This window comes from Phyllobates terribilis, unplaced genomic scaffold, assembly GCF_046119375.1.
Source record: "Phyllobates terribilis strain yellow unplaced genomic scaffold, ASM4611937v1 Scaffold_12__6_contigs__length_324123572, whole genome shotgun sequence".
Lineage (NCBI taxonomy): Eukaryota > Metazoa > Chordata > Amphibia > Anura > Dendrobatidae > Phyllobates > Phyllobates terribilis.
In genome coordinates, this window is record NW_027362772.1 from 14,004,824 (window position 1) to 14,028,415 (window position 23,592).

At 47.8% G+C, this 23,592-nt stretch overlaps 1 protein-coding gene across 2 annotated transcripts in view; it reads left to right on the forward strand.

The window, feature by feature from the left end:
- The window catches only part of TMCO4 (transmembrane and coiled-coil domains 4), a 164,589-nt gene that overhangs the window by 138,461 nt on the left and 2,536 nt on the right, over positions 1-23,592 (forward strand). For both annotated transcript variants that reach the window (XM_073655561.1, XM_073655560.1), the window contains exons 13-14: positions 15,910-16,027; positions 21,168-21,543. In XM_073655561.1, the coding sequence (XP_073511662.1) occupies positions 15,910-16,027; positions 21,168-21,543 (494 nt within the window). The remainder of the gene's footprint in view (positions 1-15,909; positions 16,028-21,167; positions 21,544-23,592) is intronic.

Genomic DNA, 23,592 nt, shown 5'->3' on the forward strand with positions numbered 1-23,592 from the left:
TAAATCTGTATGTAGTGAACTCCCTCTAGTGGTGGCTGTATAAATCTGTATGTAGTGAGCTCCCTCTAGTGGTGGCTGTATAAATCTGTGTGTAGTGAGCTCCCTCTAGTGGTGGCTGTATAAATCTGTATGTAGTGAGCTCCCTCTAGTGGTGGCTGTATAAATCTGTATGTAGTGAGCTCCCTCTAGTGGTGACTGTATAAATCTGTATGTAGTGAGCTCCCCCTGGTGGTGGCTGTATAAATCTGTATGTAGTGAGCTCCCTCTAGTGGTGGCTGTATAAATCTGTATGTAGTGAGCTCCCTCTAGTGGTGACTGTATAAATCTGTATGTAGTGAGCTCCTCCTAGTGGTGGCTGTATAAATCTATATAGTGAGCTCCCTCTAGTGGTGACTGTATAAATCTGTATGTAGTGAGCTCCCCCTAGTGGTGGCTGTATAAATCTGTATGTAGTGAGCTCCCTCTAGTGGTGGCTGTATAAATCTGTATGTAGTGAGCTCCCTCTAGTGGTGACTGTATAAATCTGTATGTAGTGAGCTCCCTCTAGTGGTGGCTGTATAAATCTGTATGTAGTGAGCTCCCTCTAGTGGTGGCTGTATAAATCTGTATGTAGTGAGCTCCCTCTAGTGGTGGCTGTATAAATCTGTATGTAGTGAGCTCCCTCTAGTGGTGGCTGTATAAATCTGTATGTAGTGAGCTCCCTCTAGTGGTGGCTGTATAAATCTGTATGTAGTGAGCTCCCTCTAGTGGTGGCTGTATAAATCTGTATGTAGTGAGCTCCCTCTAGTGGTGGCTGTATAAATCTGTATGTAGTGAGCTCCTCCTAGTGGTGACGGTATAAATCTGTATGTAGTGAGCTCCCCCTAGTGGTGGCTGTATAAATCTGTATGTAGTGAGCTCCCTCTAGTGGTGGCTGTATAAATCTGTATGTAGTGAGCTCCCTCTAGTGGTGGCTGTATAAATCTGTATGTAGTGAGCTCCCTCTAGTGGTGACTGTATAAATCTGTATGTAGTGAGCTTCTCCTAGTGGTGGCTGTATAAATCTGTATATAGTGAGCTCCCCCTAGTGGTGACTGTATTAATCTGTATGTAGTGAGCTCCCTCTAGTGGTGGCTGTATAAATCTGTATGTAGTGAGCTCCTCCTAGTGGTGACGGTATAAATCTGTATGTAGTGAGCTCCTCCTAGTCGTGGCTGTATAAATCTGTATGTACTGAGCTCCCCCTAGTGGTGGCTGTATAAATCTGTATGTAGTGAGCTCCCTCTAGTGGTGACTGTATAAATCTGTATGTAGTGAGCTCCCTCTAGTGGTGACTGTATAAATCTGTATGTAGTGAGCTCCCTCTAGTGGTGACTGTATAAATCTGTATGTAGTGAGCTCCCCCTAGTGGTGGCTGTATAAATCTGTATGTAGTGAGCTCCCTCTAGTGGTGGCTGTATAAATCTGTATGTAGTGAACTCGCTCTAGTGGTGGCTGTATAAATCTGTATGTAGTGAGCTCCCCCTAGTGGTGGCTGTATAAATCTGTATGTAGTGAGCTCCTCCTAGTGGTGGCTGTATAAATCTGTATATAGTGTGCTCCCTCTAGTGGTGACTGTATAAATCTGTATGTAGTGAGCTCCCTCTAGTGGTGGCTGTATAAATCTGTATGTAGTGAGCTCCCCCTAGTGGTAACTGTATAAATCTGTATGTAGTGAGCTCCCTCTAGTGGTGACTGTATAAATCTGTATGTAGTGAGCTCCCTCTAGTGGTGGCTGTATAAATCTGTATGTAGTGAGCTCCCTCTAGTGGTGGCTGTATAAATCTGTATATAGTGAGCTCCTCCTAGTGGTGGCTGTATAAATCTGTATGTAGTGAGCTCCCTCTAGTGGTGGCTGTATAAATCTGTATGTAGTGAGCTCCCTCTAGTGGTGGCTGTATAAATCTGTATGTAGTGAGCTCCCCCTAGGGGTGGCTGTATAAATCTGTATGTAGTGAGCTCCCTCTAGTGGTATCTGTATATAGTGATCTCCCCCTAGTGGTGGCTGTATAAATCTGTATATAGTGAGCTCCCCCTAGTGGTGGCTGTATAAATCTGTATATAGTGAGCTCCCTCTAGTGGTGACTGTATAAATCTGTATATAGTGAGCTCCCCCTAGTGGTGACTGTATAAATCTGTATGTATTGAGCTACTCCTAGTGGTGACTGTATAAATATGTATGTAATGAGCTCCCTCTAGTGGTGACTGTATAAATCTGTATGTAGTGAGCTCCCCCTAGTGGTGACTGTATAAATCTGTATGTATTGAGCTACTCCTAGTGGTGACTGTATAAATATGTATGTAATGAGCTCCCTCTAGTGGTGACTGTATAAATCTGTATGTAGTGAGCTCCCTCTAGCGGTGACTGTATAAATCTGTATGTAGTGAGCTCCCTCTAGTGGTGGATGTATAAATCTGTATGTAGTGAGCTCCCCCTAGTGGTGGCTGTATAATCTGTATGTAGTGAGCTCCCTCTAGTGGTGACTGTATAAATCTGTATGTAGTGAGCTCCTCCTAGTGGTGGCTGTATAATCTGTATGTAGTGAGCTCCTCCTAATGGTGGCTGTATAAATCTGTATGTAGTGAGCTCCCCCTAGTGGTGACTGTATAAATCTGTATGTAGTGAGCTCCTCCTAGTGGTGGCTGTATAAATCTGTATGTAGTGAGCTCCCTCTAGTGGTGGCTGTATAAATCTGTATATAGTGAGCTCCCTCTAGTGGTGGCTGTATAAATCTGTATATAGTGAGCTCTCCCTAGTGGTGACTGTATAAATCTGTATGTAGTGAGCTCCCTCTAGTGGTGACTGTATAAATCTGTATGTAGTGAGCTCCCTCTAGTGGTGGCTGTATAAATCTGTATGTAGTGAGCTCCCCCTAGTGGTAACTGTATAAATCTGTATGTAGTGAGCTCCCTCTAGTGGTGACTGTATAAATCTGTATGTAGTGAGCTCCCTCTAGTGGTGGCTGTATAAATCTGTATGTAGTGAGCTCCCTCTAGTGGTGGCTGTATAAATCTGTATGTAGTGAGCTCCCTCTAGTGGTGGCTGTATAAATCTGTATATAGTGTGCTCCCTCTAGTGGTGACTGTATAAATCTGTATGTAGTGAGCTCCCTCTAGTGGTGGCTGTATAAATCTGTATGTAGTGAGCTCCCCCTAGTGGTAACTGTATAAATCTGTATGTAGTGAGCTCCCTCTAGTGGTGACTGTATAAATCTGTATGTAGTGAGCTCCCTCTAGTGGTGGCTGTATAAATCTGTATGTAGTGAGCTCCCTCTAGTGGTGGCTGTATAAATCTGTATATAGTGAGCTCCTCCTAGTGGTGGCTGTATAAATCTGTATGTAGTGAGCTCCCTCTAGTGGTGGCTGTATAAATCTGTATGTAGTGAGCTCCCTCTAGTGGTGGCTGTATAAATCTGTATGTAGTGAGCTCCCCCTAGGGGTGGCTGTATAAATCTGTATGTAGTGAGCTCCCTCTAGTGCAGGGGTCTCAAACTCGGCTGGGTATATGGGCCGCACATGGAAAAAATTTGAATTTGGGGGGCCGCATTCTTTGTTCAATGTGACATTTTTAGTGATGCCATTTTTTTTGTATACACCTTTTGAACATTTTTTCCGTGTTTATTTTTTTATGGCTTGGGTCGTTATGGATGTGGTGATAATAAATGTGCACTTTTTTGTGTTTACTTTAGTTTACATATAAAACAGCATTTTTAGTGCCCAATATTTTTTCATGCTTTATTTTTATTTTTTTGATTTTTACAATTTTGTTTCCCCCAATTGGCCACATTCAGTAATAATTGTCTTACAATTAGCATCATATAGTAATAATGGCAAACATCTTGTACTAATGTGCCCCATCCAGGTCCCCATCCTGTGGCTATGTGCCCCATCCAGGTCCCCATCCTGTGGCTATGTGCCCCATCCAGGTCCCCATCCTGTGGCTATGTGCCCCATCCAGGTCCCCATCCTGTGGCTATGTGCCCCATCCAGGTCCCCATCCTGTGGCTATGTGCCCCATCCAGGTCCCCATCCTGTGGCTATGTGCCCCATCCAGGTCCCCATCCTGTGGCTATGTGCCCCATCCAGGTCCCCATCCTGTGGCTATGTGCCCCATCCAGGTCCCCATCCTGTGGCTATGTGCCCCATCCAGGTCCCCATCCTGTGGCTATGTGCCCCATCCAGGTCCCCATCTTGTGGCTATGTGCCCCATCCAGGTCCCCATCCTGTGGCTATGTGCCCCATCCAGGTCCCCATCCTGTGGCTATGTGCCCCATCCAGGTCCCCATCCTGTGGCTATGTGCCCCATCCAGGTCCCCATCCTGTGGCTATGTGCCCCATCCAGGTCCCCATCTTGTGGCTATGTGCCCCATCCAGGTCCCCATCTTGTGGCTATGTGCCCCATCCAGGTCCCCATCTTGTGGCTATGTGCCCCATCCAGGTCCCCATCTTGTGGCTATGTGCCCCATTCAGGTCCCCTCTTGTGGCTATGTGCCCCATCCAGGTCCCCTCTTGTGGCTATGTGCCCCATCCAGGTCCCCATCTTGTGGCTATGTGCCCCATTCAGGTCCCCTCTTGTGGCTATGTGCCCCATCCAGGTCCCCTCTTGTGGCTATGTGCCCCATCCAGGTCCCCATCTTGTGGCTATGTGCCCCATCCAGGTCCCCTCTTGTGGCTATGTGCCCCATCCAGGTCCCCATCTTGTGGCTATGTGCCCCATCCAGGTCCCCTCTTGTGGCTATGTGCCCCATCCAGGTCCCCATCTTGTGGCTATGTGCCCCATCCAGGTCCCCTCTTGTGGCTATGTGCCCCATCCAGGTCCCCTCTTGTGGCTATGTGCCCCATCCAGGTCCCCTCTTGTGGCTATGTGCCCCATCCAGGTCCCCATCTTGTGGCTATGTGCCCCATCCAGGTCCCCTCTTGTGGCTATGTGCCCCATCCAGGTCCCCTCTTGTGGCTATGTGCCCCATCCAGGTCCCCATCTTGTGGCTATGTGCCCCATCCAGGTCCCCATCTTGTGGCTATGTGCCCCATCCAGGTCCCCTCTTGTGGCTATGTGCCTCCTGTGCTGTTCTTCACACACATAAAATAGAAAAAAAAAAAAAAGATGATTCTCACCTGTCCTCCGTTCCCTCGGAGTCCTTCCTGCAGATGTGGCCCGCAGGCACCACAGAGTCCGACCCCTTGACGATCCCGACCTGGTCCAGGAGGAGCCGCCGACAGCAGCGCTGCATTGCCGCACAGAGACCGTCTCCCAGCACTGCATTTCCAATGCCAGCCGCTGGCCAATCAGAGGCCAGCAGCTGATAGCTGCGTATGGCAATGACGTCATACTCGCTGCGCCGACACGCAGATATCAGCTGCTGGCCTCTGATTGGCCAGCGGCTGGCATTGGAAATGCAGTGCTGGGAAACAGTCTCTGTGCGGCAATGCAGCGCTGCTGTCGGCGGCTCCTCCTGGACCTGGTCGGGATCGTCAAGGGGTCTGTGCCTGCGGGCCGCATAAAGCAGCCTCAGGGGCCGCATGCGGCCCGTGGGCCGCGTGTTTGAGACCCCTGCTCTAGTGGTATCTGTATATAGTGAGCTCCCCCTAGTGGTGGCTGTATAAATCTGTATATAGTGAGCTCCCCCTAGTGGTGGCTGTATAAATCTGTATATAGTGAGCTCCTCCTAGTGGTGGCTGTATAAATCTGTATGTAGTGAGCTCCCTCTAGTGGTGACTGTATAAATCTGTATATAGTGAGCTCCCCCTAGTGGTGACTGTATAAATCTGTATGTAGTGAGCTACTCCTAGTGGTGACTGTATAAATCTGTATGTAATGAGCTCCCTCTAGTGGTGACTGTATAAATCTGTATGTAGTGAGCTCCCTCTAGCGGTGACTGTATAAATCTGTATGTAGTGAGCTCCCTCTAGTGGTGGATGTATAAATCTGTTTGAAGTGAGCTCCTCCTAGTGGTGACTGTATAAATCTGTATGTAGTGGGCTCCCTCTAGTGGTGGATGTATAAATCTGTATGTAGTGAGCTCCCCCTAGTGGTGGCTGTATAATCTGTATGTAGTGAGCTCCCTCTAGTGGTGACTGTATAAATCTGTATGTAGTGAGCTCCTCCTAGTGGTGGCTGTATAATCTGTATGTAGTGAGCTCCTCCTAGTGGTGGCTGTATAAATCTGTATGTAGTGAGCTCCCCCTAGTGGTGGCTGTATAAATCTGTATGTAGTGAGCTCCCTCTAGTGGTGGCTGTATAAATCTGTATGTAGTGAGCTCCCCCTAGTGGTGGCTGTATAAATCTGTATGTAGTGAGCTCCTCCTAGTGGTGACTGTATAAATCTGTATGTAGTGAGCTCCCTCTAGTGGTGACTGTATAAATCTGTATATAGTGAGCTCCTCCTAGTGGTGGCTGTATAAATCTGTATATAGTGAGCTCCCTCTAGTGGTGACTGTGTAATCTGTATGTAGTGAGCTCCCCCTAGTGGTGACTGTATAAATCTGTATGTAGTGAGCTCCCCCTAGTCGTGGCTGTATAAATCTGTATGTAGTGAGCTCCTCCTAGTGGTGGCTGTATAAATCTGTATGTAGTGAGCTCCCTCTAGTGGTGACTGTATAAATCTGTATGTAGTGAGCTCCCTCTAGTGGTGACTGTATAAATCTGTATGTAGTGAGCTCCCCCTAGTGGTGACTGTATAAATCTGTATGTAGTGAGCTCCCTCTAGTGGTGACTGTATAAATCTGTATGTAATGAGCTCCCTCTAGTGGTGACTGTATAAATCTGTATGTAGTGAGCTCCCTCTAGTGGTGGCTGTATAAATCTGTATGTAGTGAGCTCCCTCTAGTGGTGATTGTATAAATCTTTATGTAGTGAGCTCCCTCTAGTGGCGACTGTATAAATCTGTATGTAGTGAGCTCCTCCTAGTGGTGACTGTATAAATCTGTATGTAGTGAGCTCCCTCTAGTGGTGGCTGTATAAATCTGTATGTAGTGAGCTCCCTCTAGTGGTGGCTGTATAAATCTGTATGTAGTGAGCTCCCCCTAGTGGTGGCTGTATAAATCTGTATGTAGTGAGCTCCCTCTAGTGGTATCTGTATATAGTGAGCTCCCCCTAGTGGTGGCTGTATAAATCTGTATATAGTGAGCTCCCCCTAGTGGTGGCTGTATAAATCTGTATATAGTGAGCTCCTCCTAGTGGTGGCTGTATAAATCTGTATGTAGTGAGCTCCCTCTAGTGGTGACTGTATAAATCTGTATATAGTGAGCTCCCCTTAGTGGTGGCTGTATAAATCTGTATGTAGTGAGCTCCTCCTAGTGGTGACTGTATAAATCTGTATGTAATGAGCTCCCTCTAGTGGTGACTGTATAAATCTGTATGTAGTGAGCTCCCTCTAGCGGTGACTGTATAAATCTGTATGTAGTGAGCTCCCTCTAGTGGTGGATGTATAAATCTGTTTGAAGTGAGCTCCTCCTAGTGGTGGCTGTATAAATCTGTATGTAGTGAGCTCCCTCTAGTGGTGGCTGTATAAATCTGTATGTAGTGGGCTCCCTCTAGTGGTGGATGTATAAATCTGTATGTAGTGAGCTCCCCCTAGTGGTGGCTGTATAATCTGTATGTAGTGAGCTCCCTCTAGTGGTGACTGTATAAATCTGTATGTAGTGAGCTCCTCCTAGTGGTGGCTGTATAATCTGTATGTAGTGAGCTCCTCCTAGTGGTGGCTGTATAAATCTGTATGTAGTGAGCTCCCCCTAGTGGTGGCTGTATAAATCTGTATGTAGTGAGCTCCCTCTAGTGGTGTCTGTATAAATCTGTATGTAGTGAGCTCCCCCTAGTGGTGGCTGTATAAATCTGTATGTAGTGAGCTCCTCCTAGTGGTGACTGTATAAATCTGTATGTAGTGAGCTCCCTCTAGTGGTGACTGTATAAATCTGTATATAGTGAGCTCCTCCTAGTGGTGTCTGTATAAATCTGTATATAGTGAGCTCCCTCTAGTGGTGACTGTGTAATCTGTATGTAGTGAGCTCCCCCTAGTGGTGACTGTATAAATCTGTATGTAGTGAGCTCCCCCTAGTCGTGGCTGTATAAATCTGTATGTAGTGAGCTCCTCCTAGTGGTGACTGTATAAATCTGTATGTAATGAGCTCCCTCTAGTGGTGACTGTATAAATCTGTATGTAGTGAGCTCCCTCTAGTGGTGGCTGTATAAATCTGTATGTAGTGAGCTCCCTCTAGTGGTGACTGTATAAATCTTGATGTAGTGAGCTCCCTCTAGTGGCGACTGTATAAATCTGTATGTAGTGAGCTCCTCCTAGTGGTGACTGTATAAATCTGTATGTAGTGAGCTCCCTCTAGTGGTGACTGTATAAATCTGTATATAGTGAGCTCCTCCTACTGGTGACTGTATAAATCTGTATGTAGTGAGCTCCCTCTAGTGGTGACTGTATAAATCTGTATATAGTGAGCTCCTCCTAGTGGTGACTGTATAAATCTGTATGTAGTGAGCTCCCTCTAGTGGTGACTGTATAAATCTGTATGTAGTGGGCTCCCTCTAGTGGTGGCTGTATAAATCTGTATGTAGTGAGCTCCCTCTAGTGGTGACTGTATAAATCTGTATGTAGTGGGCTCCCCCTAGTGGTGGCTGTATAAATCTGTATATAGTGAGCTCCCTCTAGTGGTGACTGTATAAATCTGTATGTAGTGAGCTCCCCCTGGTGGTGACTGTATAAATCTGTATGTAGTGAGCTCCCTCTAGTGGTGGCTGTATAAATCTGTATGTAGTGAGCTCCCCCTAGTGGTGGCTGTATAAATCTGTATGTAGTGAGCTCCCTCTAGTGGTGGCTGTATAAATCTGTATGTAGTGAGCTCCCTCTAGTGGTGGCTGTATAAATCTGTATGTAGTGAGCTCCCTCTAGTGGTGGCTGTATAAATCTGTATGTAGTGAGCTCCCCCTAGCGGTGGCTGTATAAATCTGTATGTAGTGAGCTCCCTCTAGTGGTGGCTGTATAAATCTGTATGTAGTGCGCTCTCTCTAGTGGTGACTGTATAAATCTGTATGTAGTGAGCTCCCCCTAGTGGTGGCTGTATAAATCTGTATGTAGTGAGCTTCCTCTAGTGGTGACTGTATAAATCTGTATGTAGTGAGCTCCTCCTAGTGGTGGCTGTATAAATCTGTATGTAGTGAGCTCCTCCTAGTGGTGGCTGTATAAATCTGTATGTAGTGAGCTCCCTCTAGTGGTGACTGTATAAATCTGTATGTAGTGGGCTCCCCCTAGTGGTGGCTGTATAAATCTGTATATAGTGAGCTCCCTCTAGTGGTGGCTGTATAAATCTGTATGTAGTGAGCTCCCCCTAGTGGTGACTGTATAAGTCTGTATGTAGTGAGCTCCCCCTAGTGGTGACTGTATAAATCTGTATGTAGTGAGCTCCCTCTAGTGGTGGCTGTATAAATCTGTATGTAGTGAGCTCCCTCTAGTGGTGGCTGTATAAATCTGTATGTAGTGAGCTCCCTCTAGTGGTGGCTGTATAAATCTGTGTGTAGTGAGCTCCCTCTAGTGGTGGCTGTATAAATCTGTGTGTAGTGAGCTCCCTCTAGTGGTGGCTGTATAAATCTGTATGTAGTGAGCTCCCTCTAGTGGTGACTGTATAAATCTGTATGTAGTGAGCTCCCCCTGGTGGTGGCTGTATAAATCTGTATGTAGTGAGCTCCCTCTAGTGGTGGCTGTATAAATCTGTATGTAGTGAGCTCCTTCTAGTGGTGACTGTATAAATCTGTATGTAGTGAGCTCCTCCTAGTGGTGGCTGTATAAATCTATATAGTGAGCTCCCTCTAGTGGTGACTGTATAAATCTGTATGTAGTGAGCTCCCCCTAGTGGTGGCTGTATAAATCTGTATGTAGTGAGCTCCCTCTAGTGGTGGCTGTATAAATCTGTATGTAGTGAGCTCCCTCTAGTGGTGGCTGTATTAATCTGTATGTAGTGAGCTCCTCCTAGTGGTGACTGTATAAATCTGTATGTAGTGAGCTCCCTCTAGTGGTGACTGTATAAATCTGTATGTAGTGAGCTCCCTCTAGTGGTGGCTGTATAAATCTGTATGTAGTGAGCTCCCTCTAGTGGTGGCTGTATAAATCTGTATGTAGTGAGCTCCCTCTAGTGGTGACTGTATAAATCTGTATGTAGTGAGCTCCTCCTAGTGGTGACTGTATAAATCTGTATGTACTGAGCTCCTCCTAGTGGTGGCTGTATAAATCTGTATGTAGTGAGCTCCTTCTAGTGGTGGCTGTATAAATCTGTATGTAGTGAGCTCCCTTTAGTGGTGGCTGTATAAATCTGTATGTAGTGAGCTCCCCCTAGTGGTGGCTGTATAAATCTGTATGTAGTGAGCTCCCTCTAGTGGTGGCTGTATAAATCTGTATGTAGTGAGCTCCTCCTAGTGGTGGCTGTATAAATCTGTATGTAGTGAGCTCCCTCTAGTGGTGACTGTATAAATCTGTATGTAGTGGGCTCCCCCTAGTGGTGGCTGTATAAATCTGTATATAGTGAGCTCCCTCTAGTGGTGGCTGTATAAATCTGTATGTAGTGAGCTCCCCCTAGTGGTGACTGTATAAGTCTGTATATAGTGAGCTCCCCCTAGTGGTGACTGTATAAATCTGTATGTAGTGAGCTCCCTCTAGTGGTGGCTGTATAAATCTGTATGTAGTGAGCTCCCTCTAGTGGTGACTGTATAAATCTGTATGTAGTGAGCTCCCTCTAGTGGTGGCTGTATAAATCTGTATGTAGTGAGCTCCCCCTAGTGGTGACTGTATAAGTCTGTATATAGTGAGCTCCCCCTAGTGGTGACTGTATAAATCTGTATGTAGTGAGCTCCCTCTAGTGGTGGCTGTATAAATCTGTATGTAGTGAGCTCCCCATAGTGGTGGCTGTATAAATCTGTATGTAGTGAGCTCCCCCTAGTGGTGACTGTATAAATCTGTATGTAGTGAGCTCCCTCTAGTGGTGACTGTATAAATCTGTATGTAGTGAGCTCCCTCTAGTGGTGGCTGTATAAATCTGTATGTAGTGAGCTCCCTCTAGTGGTGGCTGTATAAATCTGTATGTAGTGAGCTCCCTCTAGTGGTGGCTGTATAAATCTGTATGTAGTGAACTCCCTCTAGTGGTGGCTGTATAAATCTGTATGTAGTGAGCTCCCTCTAGTGGTGGCTGTATAAATCTGTGTGTAGTGAGCTCCCTCTAGTGGTGGCTGTATAAATCTGTATGTAGTGAGCTCCCTCTAGTGGTGGCTGTATAAATCTGTATGTAGTGAGCTCCCTCTAGTGGTGACTGTATAAATCTGTATGTAGTGAGCTCCCCCTGGTGGTGGCTGTATAAATCTGTATGTAGTGAGCTCCCTCTAGTGGTGGCTGTATAAATCTGTATGTAGTGAGCTCCCTCTAGTGGTGACTGTATAAATCTGTATGTAGTGAGCTCCTCCTAGTGGTGGCTGTATAAATCTATATAGTGAGCTCCCTCTAGTGGTGACTGTATAAATCTGTATGTAGTGAGCTCCCCCTAGTGGTGGCTGTATAAATCTGTATGTAGTGAGCTCCCTCTAGTGGTGGCTGTATAAATCTGTATGTAGTGAGCTCCCTCTAGTGGTGACTGTATAAATCTGTATGTAGTGAGCTCCCTCTAGTGGTGGCTGTATAAATCTGTATGTAGTGAGCTCCCTCTAGTGGTGGCTGTATAAATCTGTATGTAGTGAGCTCCCTCTAGTGGTGGCTGTATAAATCTGTATGTAGTGAGCTCCCTCTAGTGGTGGCTGTATAAATCTGTATGTAGTGAGCTCCCTCTAGTGGTGGCTGTATAAATCTGTATGTAGTGAGCTCCCTCTAGTGGTGGCTGTATAAATCTGTATGTAGTGAGCTCCCTCTAGTGGTGGCTGTATAAATCTGTATGTAGTGAGCTCCTCCTAGTGGTGACGGTATAAATCTGTATGTAGTGAGCTCCCCCTAGTGGTGGCTGTATAAATCTGTATGTAGTGAGCTCCCTCTAGTGGTGGCTGTATAAATCTGTATGTAGTGAGCTCCCTCTAGTGGTGGCTGTATAAATCTGTATGTAGTGAGCTCCCTCTAGTGGTGACTGTATAAATCTGTATGTAGTGAGCTCCCCCTGGTGGTGGCTGTATAAATCTGTATGTAGTGAGCTCCCTCTAGTGGTGGCTGTATAAATCTGTATGTAGTGAGCTCCCTCTAGTGGTGGCTGTATAAATCTGTATGTAGTGAGCTCCCTCTAGTGGTGGCTGTATAAATCTGTATGTAGTGAGCTCCCTCTAGTGGTGGCTGTATAAATCTGTATGTAGTGAGCTCCCTATAGTGGTGGCTGTATAAATCTGTGTGTAGTGAGCTCCCTCTAGTGGTGGCTGTATAAATCTGTATGTAGTGAGCTCCCTCTAGTGGTGGCTGTATAAATCTGTATGTAGTGAGCTCCCTCTAGTGGTGGCTGTATAAATCTGTATGTAGTGAGCTCCCTCTAGTGGTGGCTGTATAAATCTGTATGTAGTGAGCTCCCTCTAGTGGTGGCTGTATAAATCTGTATGTAGTGAGCTCCCTATAGTGGTGGCTGTATAAATCTGTGTGTAGTGAGCTCCCTCTAGTGGTGGCTGTATAAATCTGTATGTAGTGAGCTCCCTCTAGTGGTGGCTGTATAAATCTGTATGTAGTGAGCTCCCTCTAGTGGTGGCTGTATAAATCTGTATGTAGTGAGCTCCCTCTAGTGGTGGCTGTATAAATCTGTATGTAGTGAGCTCCCTCTAGTGGTGGCTGTATAAATCTTTATGTAGTGAGCTCCCTCTAGTGGTGGCTGTATAAATCTGTATGTAGTGAGCTCCCTCTAGTGGTGGCTGTATAAATCTGTATGTAGTGAGCTCCCTCTAGTGGTGGCTGTATAAATCTGTATGTAGTGAGCTCCCTCTAGTGGTGGCTGTATAAATCTGTATGTAGTGAGCTCCCTCTAGTGGTGGCTGTATAAATCTGTATGTAGTGAGCTCCCTCTAGTGGTGGCTGTATAAATCTTTATGTAGTGAGCTCCCTCTAGTGGTGGCTGTATAAATCTGTATGTAGTGAGCTCCCTCTAGTGGTGGCTGTATAAATCTGTATGTAGTGAGCTCCCTATAGTGGTGGCTGTATAAATCTGTATGTAGTGAGCTCCCTCTAGTGGTGGCTGTATAAATCTGTATGTAGTGAGCTCCCTCTAGTGGTGGCTGTATAAATCTGTATGTAGTGAGCTCCCTCTAGTGGTGGCTGTATAAATCTGTATGTAGTGAGCTCCCTATAGTGGTGGCTGTATAAATCTGTATGTAGTGAGCTCTCTCTAGTGGTGACTGTATAAATCTGTATGTAGTGAGCTCCCCCTAGTGGTGGCTGTATAAATCTGTATGTAGTGAGCTCCCTCTAGTGGTGGCTGTATAAATCTGTATGTAGTGAGCTCCCTCTAGTGGTGGCTGTATAAATCTGTATGTAGTGAGCTCCCTCTAGTGGTGGCTGTATAAATCTGTATGTAGTGAGCTCCCTCTAGTGGTGACTGTATAAATCTGTATGTAGTGAGCTCCCCCTAGTGGTGGCTGTATAAATCTGTATGTAGTGAGCTCCCTCTAGTGGTGGCTGTATAAATCTGTATGTAGTGAGCTCCCTCTAGTGGTGGCTGTATAAATCTGTATGTAGTGAGCTCCCTATAGTGGTGGCTGTATAAATCTGTATGTAGTGAGCTCTCTCTAGTGGTGACTGTATAAATCTGTATGTAGTGAGCTCCCCCTAGTGGTGGCTGTATAAATCTGTATGTAGTGAGCTCCCTCTAGTGGTGGCTGTATAAATCTGTATGTAGTGAGCTCCCTCTAGTGGTGGCTGTATAAATCTGTATGTAGTGAGCTCCCTCTAGTGGTGGCTGTATAAATCTGTATGTAGTGAGCTCCCTCTAGTGGTGACTGTATAAATCTGTATGTAGTGAGCTCCCCCTAGTGGTGGCTGTATAAATCTGTATGTAGTGAGCTCTCTCTAGTGGTGACTGTATAAATCTGTATGTAGTGAGCTCCCCCTAGTGGTGGCTGTATAAATCTGTATGTAGTGAGCTCCCTCTAGTGGTGGCTGTATAAATCTGTATGTAGTGAGCTCCCTCTAGTGGTGGCTGTATAAATCTGTATGTAGTGAGCTCCCTCTAGTGGTGGCTGTATAAATCTGTATGTAGTGAGCTCCCTCTAGTGGTGGCTGTATAAATCTGTGTGTAGTGAGCTCCCTCTAGTGGTGGCTGTATAAATCTGTATGTAGTGAGCTCCCTCTAGTGGTGGCTGTATAAATCTGTTTGTAGTGAGCTCCCTCTAGTGGTGGCTGTATAAATCTGTATGTAGTGAGCTCCCTCTAGTGGTGGCTGTATAAATCTGTATGTAGTGAGCTCCTTCTAGTGGTGGCTGTATAAATCTGTATGTAGTGAGCTCCCTCTAGTGGTGGCTGTATAAATCTGTATGTAGTGAGCTCCCTATAGTGGTGGCTGTATAAATCTGTGTGTAGTGAGCTCCCTCTAGTGGTGGCTGTATAAATCTGTATTTAGTGAGCTCCCTCTAGTGGTGGCTGTATAAATCTGTATGTAGTGAGCTCCCTCTAGTGGTGACTGTATAAATCTGTATGTAGTGAGCTCCCCCTGGTGGTGGCTGTATAAATCTGTATGTAGTGAGCTCCCTCTAGTGGTGGCTGTATAAATCTGTATGTAGTGAGCTCCCTCTAGTGGTTACTGTATAAATCTGTATGTAGTGAGCTCCTCCTAGTGGTGGCTGTATAAATCTATATAGTGAGCTCCCTCTAGTGGTGACTGTATAAATCTGTATGTAGTGAGCTCCCCCTAGTGGTGGCTGTATAAATCTGTATGTAGTGAGCTCTCCCTAGTGGTGGCTGTATAAATCTGTATGTAGTGAGCTCCCTCTAGTGGCGGCTGTATAAATCTGTATGTAGTGAGCTCCCTCTAGTGGTGGCTGTATAAATCTGTATGTAGTGAGCTCCTCCTAGTGGTGGCTGTATAAATCTGTATGTAGTGAGCTCCCTCTAGTGGTGACTGTATAAATCTGTATGTAGTGAGCTCCCTCTAGTGGTGGCTGTATAAATCTGTATGTAGTGAGCTCCCTCTAGTGGTGGCTGTATAAATCTGTATGTAGTGAGCTCCCTCTAGTGGTGACTGTATAAATCTGTATGTAGTGAGCTCCCTCTAGTGGTGACTGTATAAATCTGTATGTAGTGAGCTCCCTCTAGTGGTGGCTGTATAAATCTGTATGTAGTGAGTTCCCTCTAGTGGTGGCTGTATAAATCTGTATGTAGTGAGCTCCCTCTAGTGGTGGCTGTATAAATCTGTATGTAGTGAGCTCCCTCTAGTGGTGACTGTATAAATCTGTATGTAGTGAGCTCCTCCTAGTGGTGTCTGTATAAATCTATATAGTGAGCTCCCTCTAGTGGTGACTGTATAAATCTGTATGTAGTGAGCTCCCTCTAGTGGTGGCTGTATAAATCTGTATGTAGTGAGCTCCTCCTAATGGTGACTGTATAAATCTGTATGTAGTGAGCTCCCTCTAGTGGTGACTGTATAAATCTGTATGTAGTGAGCTCCCTCTAGTGGTGGCTGTATAAATCTGTATGTAGTGAGCTCCTCCTAGTGGTGGCTGTATAAATCTGTATGTAGTGAGCTCCCTCTAGTGGTGGCTGTATAAATCTGTATGTAGTGAGCTCCCTCTAGTGGTGGCTGTATAAATCTGTATGTAGTGAGCTCCCTCTAGTGGTGACTGTATAAATCTGTATGTAGTGGGCTCCCTCTAGTGGTGGCTGTATAAATCTGTATGTAGTGGGCTCCCTCTAGTGGTGGCTGGAGTAACACTCTTCGTCTTCTGTCCTCTTGCGGCAGAGGTGATTGGCTGCTCAGCTTCGTGTACCGCAGCTCGTCAGTGAAGCTCAGCGTGGCCGGATTGCAGCCCGTCGCCCTGGATGACCGCCGGATGGTGAACGTGGACCTGTCCTCTGTGGTAAGCGCCATAGTGGCGGCGGTGTATCTTATCCTCTGGGTATTGCCGTATATGCCGGGATCTGCTGCGCTGTCATACGGAGGAGCTAATCCGCCACTCGTTACTGACGAGATACTGCCGCCATCCCCGGGGATCAGGAACAGGGCGCCGCTTCTCCCGCTCGTCTCCCCTCCCCCGCTCTCTGCGTCCGGACACCACTTTTCCTGGAATTGAAGGAATCGCAGTCAGATGTAATTATTTCTAAATCCTCTCTGAGGCGCGGAGACGGCAACAAGTGTCCTGATAAATCCGGCACAAGAGGCGACTGCTCACTGCGCCTAATCCCCGTAGAGAACACCGAGAGCGACGACCACAGCACTGCCACACACAAGGGGTTAATGGGTAATCCGCTCCTGGGAAAGAGGAGTGACAGCCAAACATCCGACACACTCAGCCCCGGAGCACATACATCTCCCCGTACAGACAGAGTGCAGACGTGCAGGACGAGGCGGCAGCAGAATAGAGAGTGCCGCTCTGGAGTATAATACAGGAGGTAACTCAGGATCAGTAATGTAATGTGTGTACACAGTGACTGCACCAGCAGAATAGTGAGTGCAGCTCTGGAGTATAATACAGGATGTAACTCAGGATCAGTAATGTAATGTACAGTTATATGAAAAAGTTTGGGCACCCCTATTAATCTTAAGCTTAATGTTTTATAAAAATTGGTGTTTTTGCAACAGCTATTTCAGTTTGATATATGTAATAACTGTTGGACACAGTAATGTTTCTGCCTTGAAATGAGGTTTATTGTACTAACAGAAAATGTGCAATCTGCATTCAAACAAAATTTGACAGGTGCATAAGTATGGGCACCTCACCAGAAAAGTGACATTAATATTTAGTAGATCCTCATTTTGCAAAAATAACAGCCTCTAGTCGCTTCCTGCAGCTTTTAATGAGTTCCTGGATCCTGGATGAAGGTATTTTTGACCATTCCTCCTTACAAAACAATTCCAGTTCAGTTAAGTTTGATGGTCGCCGAGCATGGACAGCCCTCTTCAAATGATCCCACAGATGTTCAATGATATTCAGGTCTGGGGACTGGGATGGCCATTCCAGAACATTGTAATTGTTCATCTGCATGAATGCCTGAGTAGATTTGGAGCGGTGTTTTGGATCATTGTCTTGCTGAAAGATCCATCCTCTGCGTAACTTCAACTTTATCACTGATTCTTGAACATTATTGTCAAGAATCTGCTGATACTGAGTGGAATCCATGCGTCCCTCAACTTTAACAAGATTCCCGGTGCCGGCATTGGCCATACAGCCCCAAAGCATGATGGAACCTCCACCAAATTTTACTGTGGGTAGCAAGTGTTTTTCTTGGAATGCTGTATTTTTTCGCCGCCATGCATAACGCCTTTTTGTATGACCAAACAACTCAATCTTGGTTTCATCAGTCCACAGGACCTTCTTCCAAAAAGAAATTGGCTTCTCCAAATGTGCTTTTGCATACCTCAGCCGACTCTGTTTGTGGCGTGCTTGCAGAAACGGCTTCTTTCGCATCACTCTCCCATACAGCTTCTCCTTGTGCAAAGTGCGTTGTATAGTTGACCGATGCACAGTGACACCATCTGCTTCAAGTTGATGCTGCAGCTCTCTGGAGGTGGTCTGAGGATTGTCCTTGACTGATCTCACCATTCTTCTTCTCTGCCTTTCTGATGTTTTTCTTGGCCTGCCACTTCTGGCCTTAACAAGAACTGTCCCTGTATTCTTCCATTTCCTTACTATGTTCCTCACAGTGGAAACTGACAGGTTAAATCTCTGAGACAGCTTTTTGTATCCTTCCCCTGAACAACTATGTTGAATAATCTTTGTTTTCAGATCATTTGACAGTTGTTTTGAGGAGCCCATGATGCCACTCTTCAGAGGAGATTCAAACAGGAGAACAACTTGCAAGTGGCCACTTTAAGTAGCTTTTCTCATGATTGCATACATCTGGCTATGAAGTTCAAAGCTCAATGAGGTTACAAAACCAAAAAAAGTGCTTTAGTAAGTCAGTAAAAAGTAGGTAGGAGTATTTAAAACAAGAAAATGATAAGGGTGCCCATACTTATGCACCTGTCAAATATTGTTTGAATGCAGATTGCAAATTTTCTGTTAGTACAATAAACCTCATTTCAAGGCAGAAACATTACTGTGTCCAACAGTTATTACATATATCAAACTGAAATAGCTGTTGCAAAAACACCAATTTTTATAAAACATTAAGCTTAAGATTAATAGGGGTGCCCAAACTTTTTCATATAACTGTATGTGCACAGTGACTGCACCAGCAGAATAGTGAGTGCAGCTCTGGAGTATAATACAGGATGTAACTCAGGATCAGTAATGTAATGTATGTACACAGTGACTGCACCAGCAGAATAGTGAGTGCAGCTCTGGAGTATAATACAGGAGGTAACTCAGGATCAGTAATGTAATGTATGTACACAGTGACTGCACCAGCAGAATAGTGAGTGCAGCTCTGGAGTATAATACAGGATGTAACTCAGGATCAGTAATGTAATGTATGTACACAGTGACTGCACCAGCAGAATAGTGAGTGCAGCTCTGGAGTATAATACAGGATGTAACTCAGGATCAGTAATGTAATGTATGTACACAGTGCCAGCACCAGCAGAATAGTGAGTGCAGCTCTGGAGTATAATACAGGAGGTAACTCAGGATCAGTAATGTAATGTATGTACACAGTGACTGCACCAGCAGAATAGTGAGTGCAGCTCTGCAGTATAATACAGGATGTAACTCAGGATCAGTAATGTAATGTATGTACACAGTGACTGCACCAGCAGAATAGTGAGTGCAGCTCTGGAGTATAATACAGGATGTAACTCGGGGTCAGTAATGTAATGTATGTACACAGTGACTGCACCAGCAGAATAGTGAGTGCAGCTCTGGAGTATAATACAGGATGTAACTCAGGATCAGTAATGTAATGTATGTACACAGTGACTGCACCAGCAGAATAGTGAGTGCAGCTCTGGAGTATAATACAGGATATAACTCAGGGTCAGTAATGTAATGTATGTACTCAGTGACTGCACCAGCAGAATAGTGAGTGCAGCTCTGGAGTATAATACAGGAGGTAACTCAGAATCAGTAATGTAATGTATGTACACAGTGACTGCACCAGCAGAATAGTGAGTGCAGCTCTGGAGTATAATACAGGATGTAACTCAGGATCAGTAATGTAATGTATGTACACAGTGACTGCACCAGCAGAATAGTGAGTGCAGCTCTGGAGTATAATACAGGATGTAACTCAGGATCAGTAATGTAATGTATGTACACAGTGACTGCACCAACAGAATAGTGAATGCAGCTCTGGAGAATAATACAGGATGTAACTCAGGATCAGTAATGTAATGTATGTACACAGTGACTGCACCAGCAGAATAGTGAATGCAGCTCTGGAGTATAATACAGGATGTAACTCAGGATCAGTAATGTAATGTATGTACACAGGGACTGCACCAGCAGAATAGTGAGTGCAGCTCTGGAGTATAATACAGGATGTAACTCAGGATCAGTAATGTAATGTATGTACATGGTGACTGCACCAGCAGAATAGTGAGTGCAGCTCTGGAGTATAATACAGGATGTAACTCAGGATCAGTAATGTAATGTATGTACACAGTGACTGCAGCAGCAGAATAGTGAGTGCAGCTCTGGAGTATAATACAGGATGTAACTCAGGATCAGTAATGTAATGTATGTACACAGTGACTGCACCAGCAGAATAGTGAGTGCAGCTCTGGAGTATAATACAGGATGTAACTCAGGATCAGTAATGTAATGTATGTACATAGTGACTGCACCAGCAGAATAGTGAGTGCAGCTCTGGAGTATAATACAGGATATAATGAGTATACGTTGGGTGGCTCTGGCCTTGTATTTGGGTGTTCCTCTATGTAGCCTGTGCGGATGCTCGGTGTGATCTCTCTGCCTGTACCTTGGTGTCGGCTCCTTCTCCCGTCTCCTTCCATTGTACACAGTCTGTGTCGTCAGTACGGGACCCCCGGAGCGATGAATTAGTCATGGAGCCCCCTTCAGTCTCCTTTGCATTTCGCCCCCCGGGAGTCGCTGCTCTTCATGTTGCGCTCGTCTCTGCTCAGCGCTGATGGATGTATATAGGGCAGGACGCCGGAGTGTGGCCCCTCGGGGACCGCTAATGGGCCCGGCTCCGGGAGGCTCCACGCACTGCAGGTGATAAAAGCTTTGTGTGCGGAGGTGTAAAGTGTCGATGTCTCCATGTACTAACAGAGCTGCTGCTCGTCACTTACTGCAGAACTACAACTCCCAGCATTGCTGCCTTCATACAGTGTTTGCTCTGCACATTCCTCCGCTGCGTTGTGCCTGAGCGCGGCCGCTCACTGCAGATAATTGCTGCACCGCCCCCACCTGACAGAAGTAATTACACCCCCGGGTTAAGCGCTGACCCGCTGTCCTTTTCACAGCCCCTTCGGAGGGGGAGGTGACGGGTGGAGAACAGCTGCACCGTACAATGCCGCCCCCCCCCCCCGTAATCGCCGCCGCCACGCACATTTCACTCCCCTTTTGTTCCGATGATTGTGCTCCAGCGCCTGCTTTGTATTCCTGCGTCGTCCGTCACTGATTGACAGCTGCACTGTTGCTGTCCTGTACCGTGCCGTGCTGGAAAACAATCCCCCGTAATCACTGCCACCCCCTGCCCACTCCTGAATGATCTCCTGTTTTGGAGCCATTGGGCTGGGTCTCACAATGGTGGTCCCCCATCTCTCAAGGGGCCGTATCGGTGGTCCCCCATCTCTCGAGGGGCTGTATCGATGGTCCCCCATCTCTCGAGGGGCCGTATCAGTGGTCTCCCATCTCTCGGGGGCCGTATCGGTGGTCCCCCATCTCGAGGGGCCGTATCGGTGGTCCCCCATCTCTCGAGGGGCCGTATCGATGGTCCCCCATCTCTCGAGGGGCCGTATCGGTGGTCACCCAGCTTGCTCAGGATCAGATATTAATAAAAAAGGTATATAGTTTTGACAAGAAAATATATATATATGGGAAATGTTTAATTTAAAGGGGACGCGCTCTTTATTGTAACATTTCAACGCCTCCCCCATAGGTGAACGGACACCTGGACTACATGAAGCAGATGGACACTATACTGAAGGCCGTGGGCATCAAGACCAAGGAGTGTCGGCTGGAAGAGCAGAACGCACTCCTCCACCCGCCGGCGGGATCCACGGCTCCGCAGCAGGGCAGTGCGGCGGCAGAAGAAGCGCGCTGCGACCAGGACGTTTCGCCATGGGACTGGGAGCCGATCACAACCCCAGGCTCGCCCCAGTCGCCCTGTGCCCGGTGCAATGCTGCGCAGGCGGAGGAATCGTTCTGTAAGGACTGCGCCAACAACAACACTGCAAGCAAAGATCAGGAGTGGAGCGGCGGAAAAACAGACGGCGACGCTCCTCACCCGCTTAAAGAGACAGAATACAATTCAGGTATCGGCCGCAGTTCTGTAGGGTGATGTAGCTCCGCGTCCTAGATACTGTGATACACGGAGCGGGTCAGGTCAGTGGACAGGCGCCATCCGACGATGGCATCAGAGACGATAGAGGTGAAGCCGCCGCTCCGGTGTTATAGCCCCCGCTGCCCGAAAGTGACACGGGATCGCCTGCTGCCATTAAAATCCACAGAAAACGCATCCACAACATGTCCGGGGTGAAGCCCGATAGCACAGGCCGGTCGCTTCATTCATTATTGGAATTTGTTTGTCCTGTTCTCTTTTCTTGCTGAAAGTCCCAGAAAGCTGCACAGGTGTGCAACTCCATCCCCCTCCTGCCCCTCTGCTGTGCAACTCCATCCCCCTCCTGCCCCTCTGCTGTGCAACTCCATCCCCCTCCTGCCCTCTCAGTCGTGCAACTCCACCCCCCTCCTGCGCCTCTGCTGTGCAACTCCATCCCCCTCCTGCCCCTCTGCTGTGCAACTCCATCCCCCTCCTGCCCTCTCAGTCGTGCAACTCCACCCCCCTCCTGCCCCTCTGCTGTGCAACTCCATCCCCCTCCTGCCCCTCTGCTGTGCAACTCCATCCCCCTCCTGCCCTCTCAGTCGTGCAACTCCACCCCCCTCCTGCCCCTCTGCTGTGCAGCTCCATCCCCCTCCTGCCCCTCTGCTGTGCAACTCCATCCCCCTCCTGCCCCTCTGCTGTGCAACTCCATCCCCCTCCTGCCCTCTCAGTCGTGCAACTCCATCCCCCTCCTGCCCCTCTGCTGTGCAACTCCATCCCCCTCCTGCCCCTCTCAGTCGTGCAGCTCCATCCCCCTCCTGCCCCTCTCAGTCGTGCAGCTCCATCCCCCTCCTGCCCCTCTGCTGTGCAACTCCATCCCCCTCCTGCCCTTCTGTTGTGCAACTCCATCCCCCTCCTGCCCCTCTCAGTCGTGCAGCTCCATCCCCATCATGCCCCTCTGCTGTGCAGCTCCACCCCCCTCCTGCCCTCTCAGTCGTGCAGCTCCATCCCCCTCCTGCCCCTCTGCTGTGCAAATCCATCCCCCTCCTGCCCTTCTGCTGTGCAACTCCATCCCCCTCCTGCCCCTCTGCTGTGCAACTCCATCCCCCTCCTGCCCTCTCAGTCGTGCAACTCCATCCCCCTCCTGCCCTCTGTCGTGCAGCTCCATGCCCCTCGGCTGTGCAACTCCATCCCCCTCCTGCCCTTCTGCTGTGCAACTCCATCCCCCTCCTGCCGCTCTCAGTGGTGCAGCTCCATCCCCATCATGCCCCTCTGCTGTGCAGCTCCATCCCCCTCCTGCCCCTCTCAGTCGTGCAGCTCCATCCCCATCATGCCCCTCTGCTGTGCAACTCCATCCCCCTCCTGCCCCTCTCAGTCGTGCAGCTCCATCCCCCTCCTGCCCCTCTGCTGTGCAGCTCCATCCCCCTCCTGCCCTTCTGCTGTGCAACTCCATCCCCCTCCTGCCCTTCTGCTGTGCAACTCCATCCCCCTCCTGCCCCTCTGTCATGCAGCTCCATCCCCCTCCTGCCCCTCTCAGTCGTGCAGCTCCATCCCCCTCCTGCCCCTCTGCTGTGCAACTCCATCCCCCTCCTGCCCTTCTGTTGTGCAACTCCATCCCCCTCCTGCCCCTCTCAGTCGTGCAGCTCCATCCCCATCATGCCCAACTGTTGTGCAGCTCCACCCCCCTCCTGCCCCTCTCAGTCGTGCAGCTCCATCCCCCTCCTGCCCCTCTGCTGTGCAACTCCATCCCCCTCCTGCCCTTCTGCTGTGCAACTCCATCCCCCTCCTGCCCCTCTGTCGTGCAGCTCCATCCCCATCATGCCCCTCTGCTGTTCAGCTCCATCCCCCTCCTGCCCCTCTCAGTCGTGCAGCTCCATCCCCCTCCTGCCGCTCTGCTGTGCAGCTCCATCCCCCTCCTGCCCCTCTCAGTCGTGCAGCTCCATCCCCATCATGCCCCTCTGCTGTGCAGCTCCATCCCCCTCCTGCCCTTCTCAGTTGTGCAGCTCCGTCCCCCTCCTGCCCTTCTCAGTTGTGCAGCTCCGTC